This window comes from Borostomias antarcticus (assembly GCF_949987555.1).
Source record: "Borostomias antarcticus genome assembly, chromosome: 20".
NCBI lineage: Eukaryota > Metazoa > Chordata > Actinopteri > Stomiiformes > Stomiidae > Borostomias > Borostomias antarcticus.
The window spans coordinates 9,743,209-9,760,873 of record NC_140253.1 but is presented as its reverse complement, the minus strand read 5'-3'; the positions used below and the strand labels follow the sequence as shown (position 1 = coordinate 9,760,873).

General features: G+C 44.1%; 2 protein-coding genes across 3 annotated transcripts; both read left to right on the top strand.

Annotated features, from left to right (window-relative positions):
- Nucleotides 1-1,454: 1,454 nt before the first annotated feature.
- Nucleotides 1,455-6,000, top strand: LOC311322569 (leucine-rich repeat LGI family member 2-like; the record flags this gene model as incomplete). Its single annotated transcript, XM_084454656.1, has 8 exons — nucleotides 1,455-1,630; nucleotides 1,913-1,984; nucleotides 2,674-2,745; nucleotides 3,226-3,297; nucleotides 3,429-3,500; nucleotides 4,082-4,251; nucleotides 4,801-4,965; nucleotides 5,165-6,000. 8 exons carry the CDS (start codon nucleotides 1,455-1,457, stop codon nucleotides 5,998-6,000), a joined length of 1,635 nt encoding a protein of 544 aa, XP_084310782.1.
- A 3,673-nt stretch (nucleotides 6,001-9,673) lies between these two features.
- Nucleotides 9,674-17,631, top strand: LOC311322201 (coiled-coil domain-containing protein 149-like). Of its 2 annotated transcripts, none has more exons than XM_084454250.1 (12): nucleotides 9,674-9,818; nucleotides 10,593-10,754; nucleotides 10,997-11,035; nucleotides 11,219-11,326; nucleotides 11,689-11,805; nucleotides 13,632-13,804; nucleotides 13,948-14,020; nucleotides 14,146-14,230; nucleotides 14,737-14,884; nucleotides 15,113-15,189; nucleotides 15,960-16,067; nucleotides 16,258-17,631. In XM_084454250.1, the coding sequence occupies exons 1-12, from the start codon at nucleotides 9,771-9,773 to the stop codon at nucleotides 16,893-16,895; spliced, it is 1,776 nt and encodes a 591-aa protein (XP_084310376.1). In that variant the 5' UTR covers nucleotides 9,674-9,770; the 3' UTR covers nucleotides 16,896-17,631. The 2 variants fall into 2 exon arrangements, with proteins under 2 accessions (XP_084310376.1, XP_084310375.1); XM_084454249.1 differs by having other exon boundaries at nucleotides 16,255-17,631.
- Nucleotides 17,632-17,665: the final 34 nt, after the last annotated feature.

Genomic DNA, 17,665 nt, shown 5'->3' with positions numbered 1-17,665 from the left:
GAGATTCAAGATCGGTTTATTCGCCATTTATATGGTTTACAAATACTAGTAATTTGTTTAGGGTATGGTGCATACACTGATGGAGACGACATTAGACAGGGTGCAGGACAGGACAGTGCAAAGACATGACAGTGCAACTACAAAATACAATATAACCAAATAAAAAGAAAGATACAAATACAGAATGAAGTGTGATGAGCATGCTGTGTGTGTGTGCAGAGTGTAGTGTGATGTGTGTGTGATGTTTTCTATATACAATGTGTGTGTGCCATTGTGATGTGTGGTACAATCTGTGTGTGCGTGTGCCCTCCACACCTAGTAAATCGCACAGCGAAGCAGGTGGTCCCAAAATAAGAATTTCGATCATAGGCTACATAATAATAATAACTAGAATGGCACTCGGAGAGCGCACACCTCCACCCATGGTGCATGTCGTCAGTCATATGTACAGCTGGTGAATGTGTAATTGGGGTGGGGTTTTCTAGTTTAGAGAAGGATGTCTCTCGATCTCAATGAAAGTGAAAAATAATTTGTTGATCCTCCCCATGATTCGGATCCGGTCCAAAATTGTATGGCTTCCTCCTTGGCCCATGCTACATCCCTCCACCAAGTTGCATGAACATCGGTCTGGTATAGTTTATTGTGTAATCCTGCTGATAAAAACAGACAGACAAATAAACAGACAGACAAACAAACAGACAAACAGACAGACAAACAAACAGACAGACAAACAACACACGCACTGAAAACATAACCTGTCGGACTTCGTCCTGACGGAGGTAGAAATAATAATGCATTTTATTTGTATAGCGTTTTTCAAGATACTCAAAGACACTTCACATAAAAAGCAGCGATAAAAAAATTCTGCAATACGTCCATCGTGGTGGACATACTCAAATGGCTCAAAATAAGATGGTTCAAATTGAGACATCACGATAAGATGGTTCAAATTGAGACATCACGATTCTCTGTGACGGGGAGAGCATGCGAGTAGGGTAATGTTTAGGTCCATGATCATTGGGCTTCATCGTGCCAAATAAATTCACTTCCCAAAAACGCAAGTGTCTCTTTAATTTCTTAAAGATTCATAAAACTGAAACCATCCTTCACGAGTTCCGTCTATTCGCCAATGATTTTGTTGCGTGGATCTGTCCATGGTGCTGAAATGTTACTTTGTGCCAATTCGATCATTTCTACACACATCTTGTGAAACGTGTTAAACTTGATGATTTGTTTGAATTAAGTCTAATATTCGATACCCAAATCAAAGCAGTGTTTCATATAGCCTCGGTGTAATCTGATCAGGGAAAAGTAGCCTATAGCGTAGGGCAACTGCAGCAGAAACTGCTTGTGTCAGGGTTTCCAGACGGTGCTGCATTTCATGTCACGGAGCAGTGAAAGCCAGATTGTAACGAAGTCGGTCCGGTCACTTTCATAAATGGTCAAGCATCGACATGTCAATGACGAAGCACTGGTTATTGGTAAATTTTACGCTACTGTCTCTTGTTCTGGCGATTCAATCTAAACGGATTTTCAGATGTCCTTCAGGATGTTCATGCTCCAAGGAGACCATTATCTGCGTCGGAACCTCACAGATTCCACGGACTATCCCGAATGACATCAACTCATTGTAAGTAGCCCGTCTTTGTTCATACGCCCTAAATAAAACACGAAGTTAATTGAGGGAGTAGATCAATGGGCCCAAACGTAAATAAATGACTTAAAACGATTAGAAGTTTTGTATTTCAATGTGACAAGTCATCCCCTGTGTGTGCCATTTACATTTCCAATAAACGCGTATTTGTAGGCAATTATTATACTATGCAGTAGCCTGTATATGGTAAAGCCTAGCACTGTTAATACTATTACAAGCCTATTATGAATTTGAGAGATATTGTTTTTCCCCACACAGGAGCATTGTAAATGGCTCCCTTGCCGAGGTCACTGAGGCTATGTTTTCACTCATGCCTTCTCTACAGTTGCTGTAAGTTGAAGATCATTTGGTGATTGTTCTTCACTGCAACTATACACACACACGCACTCACACACACAAACACACAACCACTGAGAGAATTCGAGTAGGACGCCTATGATTCAGAGACGGACAAGGCTATTCCGCACACGTCCTCGCGGTGGCTCTGCTGCTCGGGCGGACGGTCTCTATCATGTCTTCGGTCCTGATGAGTTGATCCGCGCGCCAGCTGTCTCTCCTCCGCCGGGGCCGCTGATGGGCCGATTGGGGACAGCTGTGCCAACCCAGCCCGTTACCATGGGAGTGGGAAACTGGTCTGTAGACGCCGCCCGCGCTATCCACGTCCGCGATGCCCTTTTCTCTCGGGGGTTGCCACAGCGCATATACACACACACACAGGCACGCACACACACACACACACACACACACACACACACACACACACACACACACACACACACACACACACAGGCACGCACACACACACACACACACACACACACACACAATCCTGTCTTGATAACCTTTGGATTTACATGAATCAGATGCCAAATTGATTGTTCAGCACATGCCCATTAAATGTAAACTGCATAAGTTACATGTTTGTTAGTTATTAGGATCTAGCTTTAGCATCATTACAAGCGTAATAGATAAAAACTACGGCACTACTATTCATAACTGATTTTTGTGATTCTTTACAGGCTTCTCAATTCAAATTCACTGACCACCATCAAAGATGATGCCTTTTCTGGCCTGCCTCATCTTGAATACTTGTAAGTATTTGTCCAATTGATCTAATAGTCACTCAACATCTAATAACAGCCCTGCCATTGGACAAAGGAATGAGATTAGGTTTATAGGCTACTCTATAGGTTTATAGGCTACTCTATAGGTTTATAGGCTACTCCGTGGGATTTACAGATGAAAGAAGAGCGCTGACATGGCCTGATCTTTGCCGTTCTAGTTGCAACAGGTGCAGACTCTGCCTTTCAGCAAAATGCTTCCTAAAGACTAATTCTCCTAGCCTGGTGAGACCACCCTGATCTCCCGAGCGTCCCGAGGTGTGACGACAGTGTGTGACAGGACTGTTAGCCCATGATAGATGGTGACAGACAGATGGTTCATCCAATCACCTGCCAAGTATTTTTTTAAAGTGCCTGCCCTTTTCCAATCTAGTGCCTGCCCTTTGCCCTTTTCTGTGTAACAAACCATTTGGTTCTAGGTTATAATTCTTCTCCATTTTCATCCAACAGATTTATCGAAGGAAACAAAATTGAAACAATCACCAAAAATGCCTTCAGAGGTCTGCGGGACGTGACACATTTGTAAGTGTCTCCCTCCATCATCCCCTCTCCTCCTCCATCTTCCCCCCATCTTCTTCCCTCCATCATCCGCACAGGCAGCATGATGACGCGTCGTTTTTCTCTCTCCCCACTCTCCTGTCTGTCTCGCTCAGGTCTCTGGCCAACAACAACATGAGGTTTCTACCCAGGGATCTCTTCTTTGACTTGAACTCCCTGCTCGAGCTGTGAGTAAGCAAACGTTGCCCGGAGTCAGCTCTGAGTAACTGACGGCAGTGGGTTTCTGCACCGTCCTCCTTATGTGTGATTTGCACAGCAGCAGCAGTGTCGTGGCTGAGGTGAGCCGACAGCTGAAACATCAGCGGCAGATTAAATCAAGGGTTGACTCGCTCCAAATGGGACGCGTTGGGAGTCCGAATCAAGGAAACCTCTTATAAAGCAGATGTGTAAACCCACCCATCTGTAATTGATTGAGCCCGAGGCTGTGATTGGTTCTATTTCCCAATCACTTCCTCCAGTGCTAAGAATTATAAATAACGTCTGGACCCTAATCCCTGAGGGTCATTCCTGCAGTGCACCTACAAACATACTAGCGTTGAAACAAATAAAACATCCCATGAACCCCTGAAGAAGGCTGTCAGGCCAATACGCGTTGGGTTTAAGGCTTTAATCTTCAGAGAGAGAGTGCCTTGGAATTTCTTTCTTCATGCTCAATAAAACATCCCATTTTAAACACCCGCTCTTTGTGTCAATTCAGGGATCATATTCCCAATCCTTGGTTCTTTGTGTCATCAATGTCACATGACAGGGATCTGCGAGGCAATGTGTTCCAGTGCGACTGCGAGAACAAGTGGCTGATGACGTGGCTGAAGAACACCAACGCCACCGTGTCGGATGTCTACTGTGCCGGCCCGAACCACATGAAGGGCAAGAGGCTGAACGACCTTCCCATCATGCCGGCCGAGTGCATCTCCACGGGTAACCCTGCCCAGCGCACACCTCCGCTCTCCCTGGACAAATATAAGACTTGTGTGCTGACCAGTGAATTATTTTTAGATATAGTTTTACTTCATAGACTGTTCATATACTCACTCTACACATAAGTCATACTCTATTTTAAATGTATATAATCTAGTTTATTCTTAAACGTCACTCTTTTAATATAACAGTGTATGAGCTCATGTTTGATATGATTGCTGTGGTTAAAACAAAGCTCTCTTAAATGGCTGTATTGACTGCATGTTATTATGAATTGAACAATACCAGTAACGATAAACTGTGTGAATGTTATTGATTTGTATTGAATTAATACATTTGACTGATGCGTTTACTCCAAAACGATGCTCCAAATGTAGATAACAACCTCTTGAATGGGACTGATGATGAATGATTCATGATTTGTTGAGAGTTTAACTCGAGTTGAAAAGGGGAGCCCCGGCGCTGCCATAATGGGATTCCCACACTTCAAAGATACTCTGTTACTTTGACTTCCTGTCTTGTTACTTTGACTTCCTGTCTGTCCCGCAGACTTTGTCCGCCACCAGTCCATTCCGATCCAGTCTTTGTCGGCGGACATCTTCTCCCACAAGGAGGACATCTATGTGACAATGGCGGCCCCCAACTCCAACAGCTGTGTGGTCATGGAATGGGACCACATTGAAATGAACTTCAGACGTTTCGACAACATCACAGGTTTGATATCTGTCCGATATCTGATAGGCCGATGTCTTGTGAGTTTACTAGTTTCATTCATCTCAGTCAGTTCTGTGATGTATCCACCTTTCATTTCGTTCATCAGCACATCTATACAAATGACATGTGTCTCTCTTAGATGATTACATTACTAAGAGTTTAGCGTCTACTATCACTGATGATTTTCACATCGCCACAGGGAAGTCTGTAGTTGGATGCAAGTCGGTTGTTATTGACAACCACGTCCTGATCATCGTGACCCAGCTCTTCGGGGGATCTCACATCTACAAGTTCGATGACCAACAGAACAAGTTCACCAAGTTCCAAACCATCGAGGTCTTCAACATCTCCAAGCCGAACGACATCGAGGTCTTCCAGATCGCCGGCGAGTGGTACTTTGTGATTGTGGACAGCTCCAAAGCGGGTCTGTCCACGCTGTACAAGTGGGCCGATGCGCCCGACCGGAACGAAACCGGCTTCTACTCCTACCAGTTCCTCCACGAGTGGTTCAGAGACACGGACGCCGAGTTTATCGAGCTGGACGGAAAGGCCAACCTGATCCTGGCCAGCCGCTCCCAGGCGCCCGTCATCTACGTGTGGAACAAGAGCACCCTGAAGTTTGTGCTCCACAGCGATATCCCTAACGTGGATGACGTGGTGGCGGTCAAGGCCTTCCGGGTCGCGGGTGAGCTCTACCTGGCCATGACGTGCTACATCGGCGACTCCAAAGTGATCAAGTGGACCAGCAAGCAGTTCAGCGAGCTGCTGGCCCTGCCGTCCCGAGGAGCCATGATCCTCCAGCCGTTCTCCTTCAAGGACAGGCACTACCTGGCCCTGGGCAGCGACTACTCCTTCACGCAAATCTACCTCTGGGATGACGACACCAAGACCTTCGTCAAGTTCAAGGACATCTACGTGCAGTCTCCCCGATCCTTCACTGTGCTGTCCACGGATAAAAGGGATTTTGTGTTCTCCTCTAGTTTCAAAGGCAAAACCATGGTGTTTGAACACATCATCGTCGACCTGAGCCTATGAAACTCAGCAGGGTCTGGCAAAGGATCATTCCAGACACCTGTAGAGCCCTGCCGATGTGGCTACTACAGTAGGCTATGTATTGTTTAAATGTTGGCAGGCAGTTTACTAAGCAAGATGAATAATATTTAAGGTTGGTTTAGTGTCTTAAATGAGTCTTCCTTGTTTGCAATAATATTATTAGATGATATACTGTAATATGGCTTGCCTATAGATCAAGACACATATCTTAGCAAATCTCTGCAGTATTGTAACTATGCATTTGTTGGCTGTGGTCAAGGCAACGGTCTGAGAGATAGACCTATAACTGATTATATTCTCTGATATATTTTGAAACCAAAGTAATCAATGACAATGTAACAATGTCAACTGTAACCTGCATGGTGATGAATAGTGGCCATTTTGTGTAGTGATTTATCTGAGATAACCGCAATGGATTTGCAATTAAATAATCCAATTACACTATTCTGGTTTATAAAGGCTTAATTGGTTGATGCAATGAATACTTTTCCAAATGTGACACAATCATTTAGCTATGCATCATTTAGGCTGACATTTGTGGTGCATCTTTGTTGGCCATGCAAAAGGTTGCATGGTTATACCATTTGTACAATGAGATCATCATAGAATATATCAGATGTTGATTGTTAATTGATATCAAAATAACTTCTTTATAATCTGCTAAACAGATCAGTGCCTGGATAACATTGATTGGAATGTCATGAATATTGCCTGAGTTCCTATGCAAGATGAATGTTAATAACTGCTGTATTGTTTCGCTATGAGATGCTGCAATATTATGCTGTACTACATTAGTACAGATAGTCATATAGAAACATATTGTTATGTGGATAATATGGATAATCGTTACCTTATTGTCTTTCTTTCTTTGTTATCGACCCACACTCCACAGTGTCTCACAGTTGTAGGTTGGTCATATTGATTGGACACTGAAATTGTCTTTTCTGCCAGATATCATAATTCATATCTATCTGTCTCCCTGCACATCGTAAACATTTAAAATAAAGCAGAATGACTAGGAATATACACAATCATGTAAATGTTCCCCATTACTCTGTTTTTCTTATGTTCAGTCACTGGAATCAAAAGATTTTGAGTCATATTGCACGGCTACACTTTGTACAGTACGTGTGTGTGTGTGTGTGTATGTGTGTGGTGGGTATGTGTGTGTGTGTGTGCTTGCACTTACAGATTAAAATGTGTTGGAGTTGCAGACATTGTGTCCCAGACAGTAAAGTTGAAACACTGTGTTGTCAGCACTTAAAACTGAGCTAGTGTTCTCTTTGGCTTCCAGGAATACACAGAGGACAGGCTCCGCCATAGTTAGACAGGCTAGCCTACTCTAGCCTATATTATGCATTTGTGCTTGATGATGATGATGATTTTTCCCCCTGTGGAAATGTAGGCACATTGGAAAATAAATGTAGGCCTATAACATATACAGTAGTAGCCTACTGGCGACATTGTGGGGGACAAAGGCTTTCACAAATAACAAAACATTTAATGGCAGTCATGAAATAATTGTTGGACTAATTAGTGATTGAAATCACCTGTTTAGTTTTATTATTTTACATTTTCTGTTTGAAGACCATGCATTTAAGTTACTGCACATTTAGTGTGGAAGTCTTAAAAGAAATACTCTTGAAAGTACCATGAAAATGGCAGCCTATGTCAAATTTAAAGTCATTTTTTTCTACTGGAACTTGTTTTTTGGAGTGGAAGACATAATATAACACATGATACAACACATAACACAGAACAGACGCATAATACATATCTATTACACAATAAACATTACATTTACAGAAAATATAAGGATAAATAAATAATAGTGCATACAATGTATAGTGCTTGTGTGTACAGTATGTGTGTGTGTATGTGTGTGCGTGTTTGTGTCTATTTGTGTGTATGTGCATGTACAGTCTGTGGATAAGTGTATGTAACAGTGTTGGTCAGTAATGGCGGATGCATATTAGCCATGGATGTATTAATAGAACTGGATACAGCCACTCCATTCACTGACCGCTATCAACAATGAAGCCCTATTGAACCGCGCCATCTTGGCAAGTTTTTAGTCATTTGACCATTTCCGGTGACTTTTGTACTTGCGCAGTTGTGCTTTTCTGGCCTTCCGGTGACTTTTGTACTTGCGCAGTTGTGCTTTTCTGGCCTTCCGTACTTGCGCAGTTGTGCTTTTCTAGCTATCAATGGCCGACTGGTGTAAGATGGATAGCCTAACGTTAGAGAGATAAATGTAGTCTATGGTTATGTTAATAAAGCTAACAATGATGTTGTAACATGCATGCAGCACTGCCGATCTGAACGATTGATTCATTATTACCATGGATCGGTATTGGGATTGATCAAGGGCGAATGTGAAATAGCCACGAACTCAGCGGGTTATCCGAGATGCGGTAGCAGCGGCCAAAGCTCCTGCTGGCGGGGAGTGAAGCTTTTCAACTCGCTTGTCACTGGCTCCCTGGAGGAATTTAGCCTGGCTGCAATGACGTTATCGCGAACGGAATGAATACCATCTACTAGCAAACAAAACATGTTCAGTTATATTTAACCTGTTAAAACTAAGATGCCTGGATGAAAAAATAATTTATCCAATGGATATATTTCACAAAAACAGGTTAATATGCAAGCCGGTTTTCATTGCTAAATCAAAGCGGGGAGAGCCGGGAACGTGCGAGGACGCGCGTAGGACAGAAAAGCACAACTGCGCAAGTACAAAAGTCACCGGAAATAGCAAAATGACTACAAATCTAGCCAAGATGGCGCGGTTCAATAGGCCTTCACTTTAGATTTCGAATCCTGGGGGCTTGATATTAGCACGTCTGTTTCCCTGGAGTAGGGAGTGGTAGGTGGGGATTGGTGGTTAAGAGTTCAGTAGACGGATAGAGGTAGACAAAACTATAGATGTGGCCTTCCTAGTTCTGAGGGGCAGAGACCTGTACCTGCATCCAGAGGGCAAGAGGTGTGTTTGGCTATTTGTGAGGCCTTCTTCACTGTCCGTCTCTTACTGGTGCTGCTGAGTGGCTCTTGCTCCTGCCCGATGATCTTACTGCTGATCTTTACAGTTCTATTCAGGCTCAGGTTAATAGCGCTCATCACTCCGAACCATGCCGTGATGTTGAAGGTCAGTATGGATTCCACAAAGGCTTTGTAGAAAGCATGCAGGACAGATGGCTGGACATGGAGCTTCCTCATCTTCCTGAGGATCAAGAACAGGCGTTGTTGGCACTTGGAGAGTATCAGCTCACCAGTGGTCTTAGTATATATTTATACTCACACTCATGTAGGCTACAGTATAAAGGGAAACCAGGCTGCCTTTCATTTAAATTATTTTATTTTACACTTTTTACATAATACAACCTCAGGTTGTATTATGTCCCTCATCTAACTGTGTAGCCTAAATAAGCGTCAGTATGAACAAACACCGCATCAGCCGACCCTTCTGAACGCTGACGTTTCAAACGAACGGATCTGACAGGCGGAAATGAGCGAACATGCGTTTCGTGTACTGCTCGCATAATTAGATCTGTACAACACGGGGATGAGTCTTTACTACAGCGGGAATCCCATCCCAATGGTTATCAAATCTGGGAATTTGCGCAGCCGGTGAAGAATTCGTGCACCTGTACATGCTATGTGTCTGTCTTCGTTTGCTGACTCAAATAGGCAACAAGATGCTGCCCTCTTGATCTTTTAGATTAATACTGAGACGTCGTTATTGAAAGACAGACAAGATGAATACCTCAAGAAGCGAGAGTGACTGGCAGGGTCTGGTCAGCGAGGTGAGTGAAGGTTCCAAAGATGAGGCACATTGTCGGTATCGTTGTCCGTGAGCCAAGGATGCGTCTTATCATGTCAAGCTTCCTAAACAGCTTAGCTAGCCCATAATAACCTTTAGCTAGCCAAAAGCGTAACTTAATCATGTAGGTATTTGGCACGTTTTCTGATTCGTGAACGTTCGCTGTATCTTAAAATGTCCGTTAGTACAGTTAATGCAACATTACGTACGCTGTGACCTCGGCAAATTCAAGCGAAACCTTCGCAGCTTTCCAACTCGGCATACAATATGCAAACGAAGTACCGTCTTGTTTTGATAAGAGTTGAGTTTGGGGGTTTCCTCAATGCGGGTTTGTTACCCCAATTTGACACTAACGCACGGTGACTTTAAATGGTAGGAGGTTAAATGGGATTATTTGGATTTAGGCAGGTAAACTGCTGGTCATTTGTGTGGCTGCTTACTTAGCCTACTGCTGGACAGTTTTCCATTTGGGAAAAAATACGACTAACATTTAGTTTGACAAATCTGCTTCCTGTTTGCAGTGTGGGAAGGAGAAGGAGTGGAAGGAATTTCCTTTTATTGTGCAATCATTGTGCTGAATGAGTGAATGTTGGCTATTACAGGGGTAGCCTGTCCATTACAATCGCGAGTAGGCCTTTTATAAATGTTACCGTTCCCCATGTAGTCCGTGTTATGTCATAATTACTGTGTAATGTAGATCTAGACTGCATGTACAAAAATACAACATCCCTGATTCTGTTCAATGGCATGCCTTCAGTTTTTGGTGTGTAAGCGTAAGCTGGAAAGCAAGAAGGAGGCCCTCTTGATCCTGTCCAAAGAGCTGGACACCTGTCAACAGGAGAGAGACCAGTACAAGCTGATGGCCAATCAGCTACGAGAAAGACACCAAGGCCTGAAGAAGAAGTACAGGGAACTCATCGTAAGCCCACTTTCTGTCATAGTGGCATGGGTTAAGACCACTTCCTGTCATAGTGGCATGAACATAACTGAACATAACATTTTGCAAATTGGGTCTGGCTACACAATGGCGGCAATGCTACCTTAAAGCCCACAAAATGACGACATCACCTCACCACTCTATATGCACACATAATAGATTAAGTCAGATTAAAGGACACGTAACTCTTTAAAACTAATGCAGTTGCTCTCTCTGTTATCCAGGATGGAGATCCCACTTTGCCACCTGAGAAGAGGAATCAAGTAAGTTCCAATGGGTACACAAGCACAAAGCAATCAAAAGGCAAATGAAGAGCGTACCCCAGAGCTCGCAAATCCCAGAGCTTCATACAGTATGAGCATCACATAAGTTATAAAAGGCTAGGCTAACTGCGGGCCAGCCTCTACATGTGGCTAGATGTCATGTGTGTTGTCATCTCGGTCCAGGTGAACCTGGCCCAGCTGCTGAGAGACTCCAGGGAGAGGAGCAAGCAGCTCTCCGACGAGGTGAAGGAGCTGAATCAACGATTGGCTGAAGCCCAAGGGGATAACAAGGTACTGTCCTCATGAACAGCCAAGGGCCTTGTTTTGACAACGCCAGGAACATTGCTTGTGTCAATGTTTGCATGGACACTGTATCCTTCTCTCAGTTCCTGTAGCGCCATATGTGCTGTCTGTTTTGTTTGTGTTCTGCTCTGTGACTTTCATGTCCACTGTATTACATTATTCGATTTGAATTGTGTAAACGCCAATAAATTTGTATTGCATCCGTGCCAGGAATTGTTTTGATGAGGGTCTGAAAAGTTGAGTCGGTACACCCGCAATGCATTTAAAACCGACAGGACACAGGCGTCTCGGTCCTAACCCTGCCTCCTCCCGCCCCCCCCCCCCCCCCCCCACACCACCACTCTCCCCAGCTCCTACGTATGACCATCGCCAGACAGAGACTCGGGGATGAGGAGGTCGGAGCGCGCCACTTCCCCGCCCATGAGAGGGAGGACTTGGTCCGGCAGCTGGAGACAGCAAGGGAGCAGGTGTGACATGGGGGTTTGGTTTAGCAGGTGTGACATGTGGCATTGGGTTAGCAGGTACATGGGGTGTTGGGTTAGCAGGTACTGTACATGGGGTGTTGGGTTAGCAGGTACATGGGGTGTTGGGTTAACCGGTGTGACATGTGGTGTTGGATTAGCAGGTACATGGGGTGTTGGGTTAGCAGGTACTGTACATGGAGTGTTGGGTTAGCAGGTACATGGTGCGTTGGGTTAGCAGGTACATGGGGCGTTGGGTTAGCAGGTACATGGTGCGTTGGGTTAGCAGGTACATGGTGCGTTGGATTAGCAGGTGCATGGTGTGTTGGGTTAGCAGGTACATGGTGTGTTGGGTTAGCAGGTACATGGTGTGTTGGGTTAGCAGGTACAGAAGGACCCCACTCATCCGAACTTCAGAGATCCGAACCTCCCGGTCTACCGGACAGGCTTTTTTTTTTTTTTAGTCTGCTATCTGGTTACTGGTGGGATTTTCATTACAGTACTGTATCCTACTGTGAATAAAAACAACTATATGTAGACCTACATGTTGCATGTAGGCTGTAGCCTACTGTCACGTTTCATTTTTTTGTTACTCTAATATCGAGCATAAAACGCAAACGAGTCTGCTGCGCGAGAGCTGCATTCCTTGGTAGCCAGAAAGCGCGTCAGCAAACCTGAAGCAGCATCGAGTCATTTTTCGTTCCCAGTTAATGGACTTCAGGAACACAGACGTGTTGTGAGCATGTAGATTAGCCTACTTTAACAAATATTTGTTAAATAATAGCCTACAGCCTAGGCCACGTTAGCCTACATCGGTTGTTTTAGAGACTTTCTTTTAGGCTACAATAGCCTAAGACACGACAACTTGTCTGTCATTTCATTTATTTATTTATTGATTATAATTTGCTCTAATTGTTCTAATGTTGGGTTGTTTTTAGGCTATACCATTTTGTTCTACGAATACAGTAGCCTATCGATGCAGCGTACACCTCATTTGAGAATAAAGTACTGTATTTGATCAAAGCACGCACTCAATTGGAAATTCGGTTATTTTATTATAGGCTGCTAGGCTATATGAGTTTAGTTGGCTATTTGATTGCAATTTTGATGCATTTTCACAAGTAATTAAGGTTATTTATCGGTCTATTGATCGGTCTATTGTGAGTCTATATGGAACAAGTATACCACTTATTGAATTTGGTGCATTTTAACATAAGTTTCAGTCATCCGGACATTTCAGAGATACGAACGACCTTCGGTCCCGTTGGGTTCGGATAAGTGGAGTCCTACTGTACATGGTGCGTTGGGTTAGCAATGGTCTGCCTGAGCGCTGCTCTGCTTGGGCTATGGTGCACTGACTACATGTACTGGACCCAAACTTTTCACTGGGGCAAGTGCAATGTGGGTTGTGCGCAATAGTCTATGTATGTGCAATGTGTTGTGTATGTGCAATGTGTTGTGTATGTACAATGTGTCGTGAGTAATATGTGTAATGTGTTTTGTATGTGCAATATGTTGTGGACAACGTGTTGTGTGTAGTATATGTATGTGAGACATGTGATGTGTTGTCCTCCTCTGTTTCTATGTATAGAGTTGATTTGTGCAGCAAACGAGTCCAAGACAAATTTCCCTGAGGGGACAATAAAGTATATTCTATTCTATTCAAACTGTTTTTTGGCATATCTGCATAAAGTTATAGCCTAAAGACAAAAGACTTCATGAAAAGTGAGAGTGCGTGATGTAAACTGACCTAAAAGTAAACAAAAGAATCCTCTGACATTATCACTTAAAACCTGTTCTTTCTTTTTGCGTTTCCCCCCCCCCCCCCACAGAACGAGAATCTGGAACACAGCGTGAAGTCGCTAGCAGACGAGCTGCAGGACGTAAGGGCGGAGAGGGACGTCTTCCAGGAGAAGTCCCAGCGCCTCAACCGGGAGATGAACCACATCCTGGGCAGCCCCGAGACCCACATCCTGGACATAGACGCACTCTGCATGGAGAACAGGTGTAGGGCGTACTGTTATTAATAAACACCCTGTTAATCACTCACACGCACACACACACACCGCAGTCCTGTTTTGAGCTTTGAGCTCTGAGGCGTTGACTGCGTTGTAATCCTTTTCAAATGTGCCAATGTTTTCCATGCAGATATTTGCACGAGCGGTTCAGACAGCTGCAGGAAGAGGTCAACATGCTCAAAACCAATGTTGTGAAGTACAAGGTACCGCAGGCGATGTCCACACACAATGATATTTATAATGGCTCTGCCGAGACGATGACCAATGCTTTTAAGCTGCCGAGATTCCCGGGGATTTTGCGTGATTATATGGTCTCAACCGGTTTCAGAGCGCTCTGGAGAGTAGGAAGAACTCCAGGATGTATGGGAAATCCAACAGCAGTGCGCTCACAGGGGTGCTGTCTGCCAAACAAGGTAATTCCAGTGAAAAGATATCCAGTGGTCCTGGTTTTAAGCAGGCGGTCTTGGTTACGGCGCTGTCAGAAGCTTTAGAACGAATGTGTGAAGTGATAATCTTAGGTAAGTGTTAGATATCTTAAACATAATATTTTAGTTTCACTTTTTTAAGTGCAATCTACATCACTGATTGTAAAAACCTGTTTGTTTACAATCATACCCAGAATCCTGCACTGATCCTGCACTGATTATGGGGATGATGATGATGTCTGAATTGATGGTCATATCCTCTCTATAATTCCAGTACAATTACACCGCCATCAAAAAGTCATGCCCCATCATGCCTAATGATATGGTACATTTACTTGCTATGGTACTATACAGTAGAATCACTTCCAACGTTATCACTATAGGGTAGGTATTCCCAGACGCAGCCTTTTTTAGAGTAGCCCTCCCAAGAAGTAATTCTGAGAAGCACATAGATGTTGTATTTGTCCTAGTACATAATGTCTTTTTCCCTGCAGTTCAGGAACTGTTGCTGTCGGAGGAAAACGGCTGCAGCCTGCCGGTCACTCCTCAGTCCATCTCCGACCTGAAGTCCCTGGCCACAGCCCTACTGGAGACCATCCATGAGAAGAACATGGTGGTCCAGCATCAACGGCAAACCAACAAGTACGACTGTCCTTCAGCGATGTTCATACTCTATATCTAGTGTGTTAATTCTCTGAGAGGAAGCACCCACATCTGTCTCGGGTAACAGTTGCCTTCGCACCATCATCACAATAACAACTTTGCCATCCAAATTGTCGTCATTCATCCGTATGTGGTGGCTACACATGAAACACAAACTCCTATGATCATAGCGGTGCTGATTGTAAAAATCACTCCCCTTGTCAACAGGATTCTTGGAAATCGAGTAGCAGAACTGGAGAAGAAGCTGAAGGCGCTGGAGGTGTCAGGGTTGTGGAACCTGCCAGGTGCTGTAGACGCCACACACCACTGCACATGATGATTTGGTAGTTACTATCGTAGGCCTCGACCTTTTAGATGCTATTCAGTAAATCCGTTTCCTGAAACTGCATGGTGAACCACAGGTGTGGTTGGATTACTGGGGATGTACTGACATGTTGTCACCGCCGTGAGAAGGGGACCCTTCTGTCATTCACTGATTCTTCTATCTCTCTTCCTTTTCATGCTTCTTCTAGGCTTGACATACAGTGTGTGTCTTGGACTATCTGGGAGTATGTTTCCTCTCTACTTAACCCACTTTAAATCCTATATTTCCAGTATTTCCTATTTTATGTTTGCGTAAATTGTACGTTTTCACTTGAACGTTAACTGTAATACAGTACATAGTTTGACATCCCTAGAAATCAGCTGACATCCTTCCAATTTAAGCAGTGTCCTGCAGCGGTTGAAAAACACTCCCACAATCCGGATTACATAAAATGTCCTGGGTCACAGCCCAGCGGTCTCAAACAATGGCCTGATAACAAGGCCAGCTGGGCAGAGACAAACCCACAATGCCCTCTTTGTACTTAAGACCTCAGGGACTCAAACCTGTACTCATTGGTTTTGCTGCATGAGTGCACCTTGTGATTCCCATTCCCATTCTGGCTTAGAGTTTGAAAAGGGAGACATAACCGCATAAAGTTAGGCCAAAAAAACATTACATGCCAGCCTTTTTCTGAAGGCATTATGACCTAATGCTGTGCGGAAAAGTACCGATGATATAGTTTTGGTACAGGAGGAAGAGATGCCATCATCCTGAATGATGCCCTGCAGCCTAGGGACCCTGTGTCACCAAGGCCTCGAGGCCAAGAAGAAATCACTCCTGATGTGGAGTCTTGCACAGGTGAATGGGCTGTGTGCTAAGAAAATCAAACTTTCACACTGGCTCTACATTCTGTAGATTGAGAATTTGAATACAAACACCTTTTTACTGTTAAATTTTTACACAAGTTCACTTGCTACGAAATACTCTTTTTCAGCCGTAGCACATTAAGTCGATATTATTGTCACAGTTCTTGTGCTCCTTACAGCAGATGACAGCGCAGAAACCAGCGAGGTGCTGACTCACCTGCCGGGTGCCCCAGAAACGCAGAGCCAGCGCCAGGAGCTGCCAGATTTGCCGGGCGACACGGAACAAACCTCCCCAGCGCGCGAAGACGCACCTCGGCAAAACGCCACGCACACGTCCGCAGAGGAGGTGCCTGACAACCAGGAAGCAGTGGTGGCAAACCTTCATGAGTGTCAGACCAGCGACCGGTCACAGAGCACAGACGAGGTCACGGGTTCGCCTGCCCACCAATCGGACGAGGCCGGACAGCAGGCCGCCTCCCCTTCCTCAGAGACAGAAGGAGAAACGCCCCGCCCCTCACACACCGGCCGCCTGTCAGGACGTTCGGCAGACCCCACCGACTCACCCCAGGGGGAGGAGGTGGGTCAGTCGGTCGACCACACCCGGGGGGAGGGGTCTGATGTGATTGACAGTGTCGAGGGCCCTATGACAGAGGAGTCTTATGTTCCAGAGTTAACCTACAGCTCCCCTGGTAAAACCGCCCTTGTTCACAAAGAGGAGAACCTTCCAGACCACCAGGCTGAGCTCATCAGTTCAGATGCAGGGCTGTTAGATGAGGATGGAACTATGGCACAGAATGACTTCCAAGAAAACATTGCCTAGTTTAACACGATGTGGTACATGTATTTCAGTACTACAGGTGCACTGTTACTGTGCATCATGCAATAATTTCCATGCTATTTTGGACTTGGGCCTATGCCATTCACACTACATTTTGTAATATCACACGCACTTGTTTAAATGGGCAGCAGTTTGAAAGTGGTTAATTTTAAGGAACGTTTGTTTATTTTTGAGAGGAGTTAGCTTTACCAAAGCTAAATGAATGCATGACAAACCATACTATTAAGATGTCACACAAAAAGATTATACGTCCAAGACTAAAATATTTTTGCTCTACTGTTCTGAGTATAATTACACTATATTTAATCTACAGTTTCCTGTTTGTATGAATGATTTTATTTACTTTTATTCCACTATGACTTTTGTCTTTGTCCAAACTTAACCTGACAGCACCCCCTAAAAATGTAGTCTTCATGTTTCAATTGAGAAATACTGCTAGGGCATTATAGTCTAATATATAAAGAGGTATGATGCTATTTATTCATTAATGTTCTGTACATCACCGCTTGGTTGTCAGTAAAAGCCTCGTCTTTCATGTAAAGGTTAACTGCTGCAAATTGAAATTGTGTCCACAAAAAATATGCACTGAATGTTAATTACACAGCTGTGCCAGAATGTCTAAGTTTTTGTAATCCTACAAAAAATGTGTATCTCTATATTAAGTAAATAGCATAAAACCATTTACTGTATACCATTTACCATGTGCTTGAAACGTATTTTCCTGCAGAATAAATAATTTTACAAAGATGGAA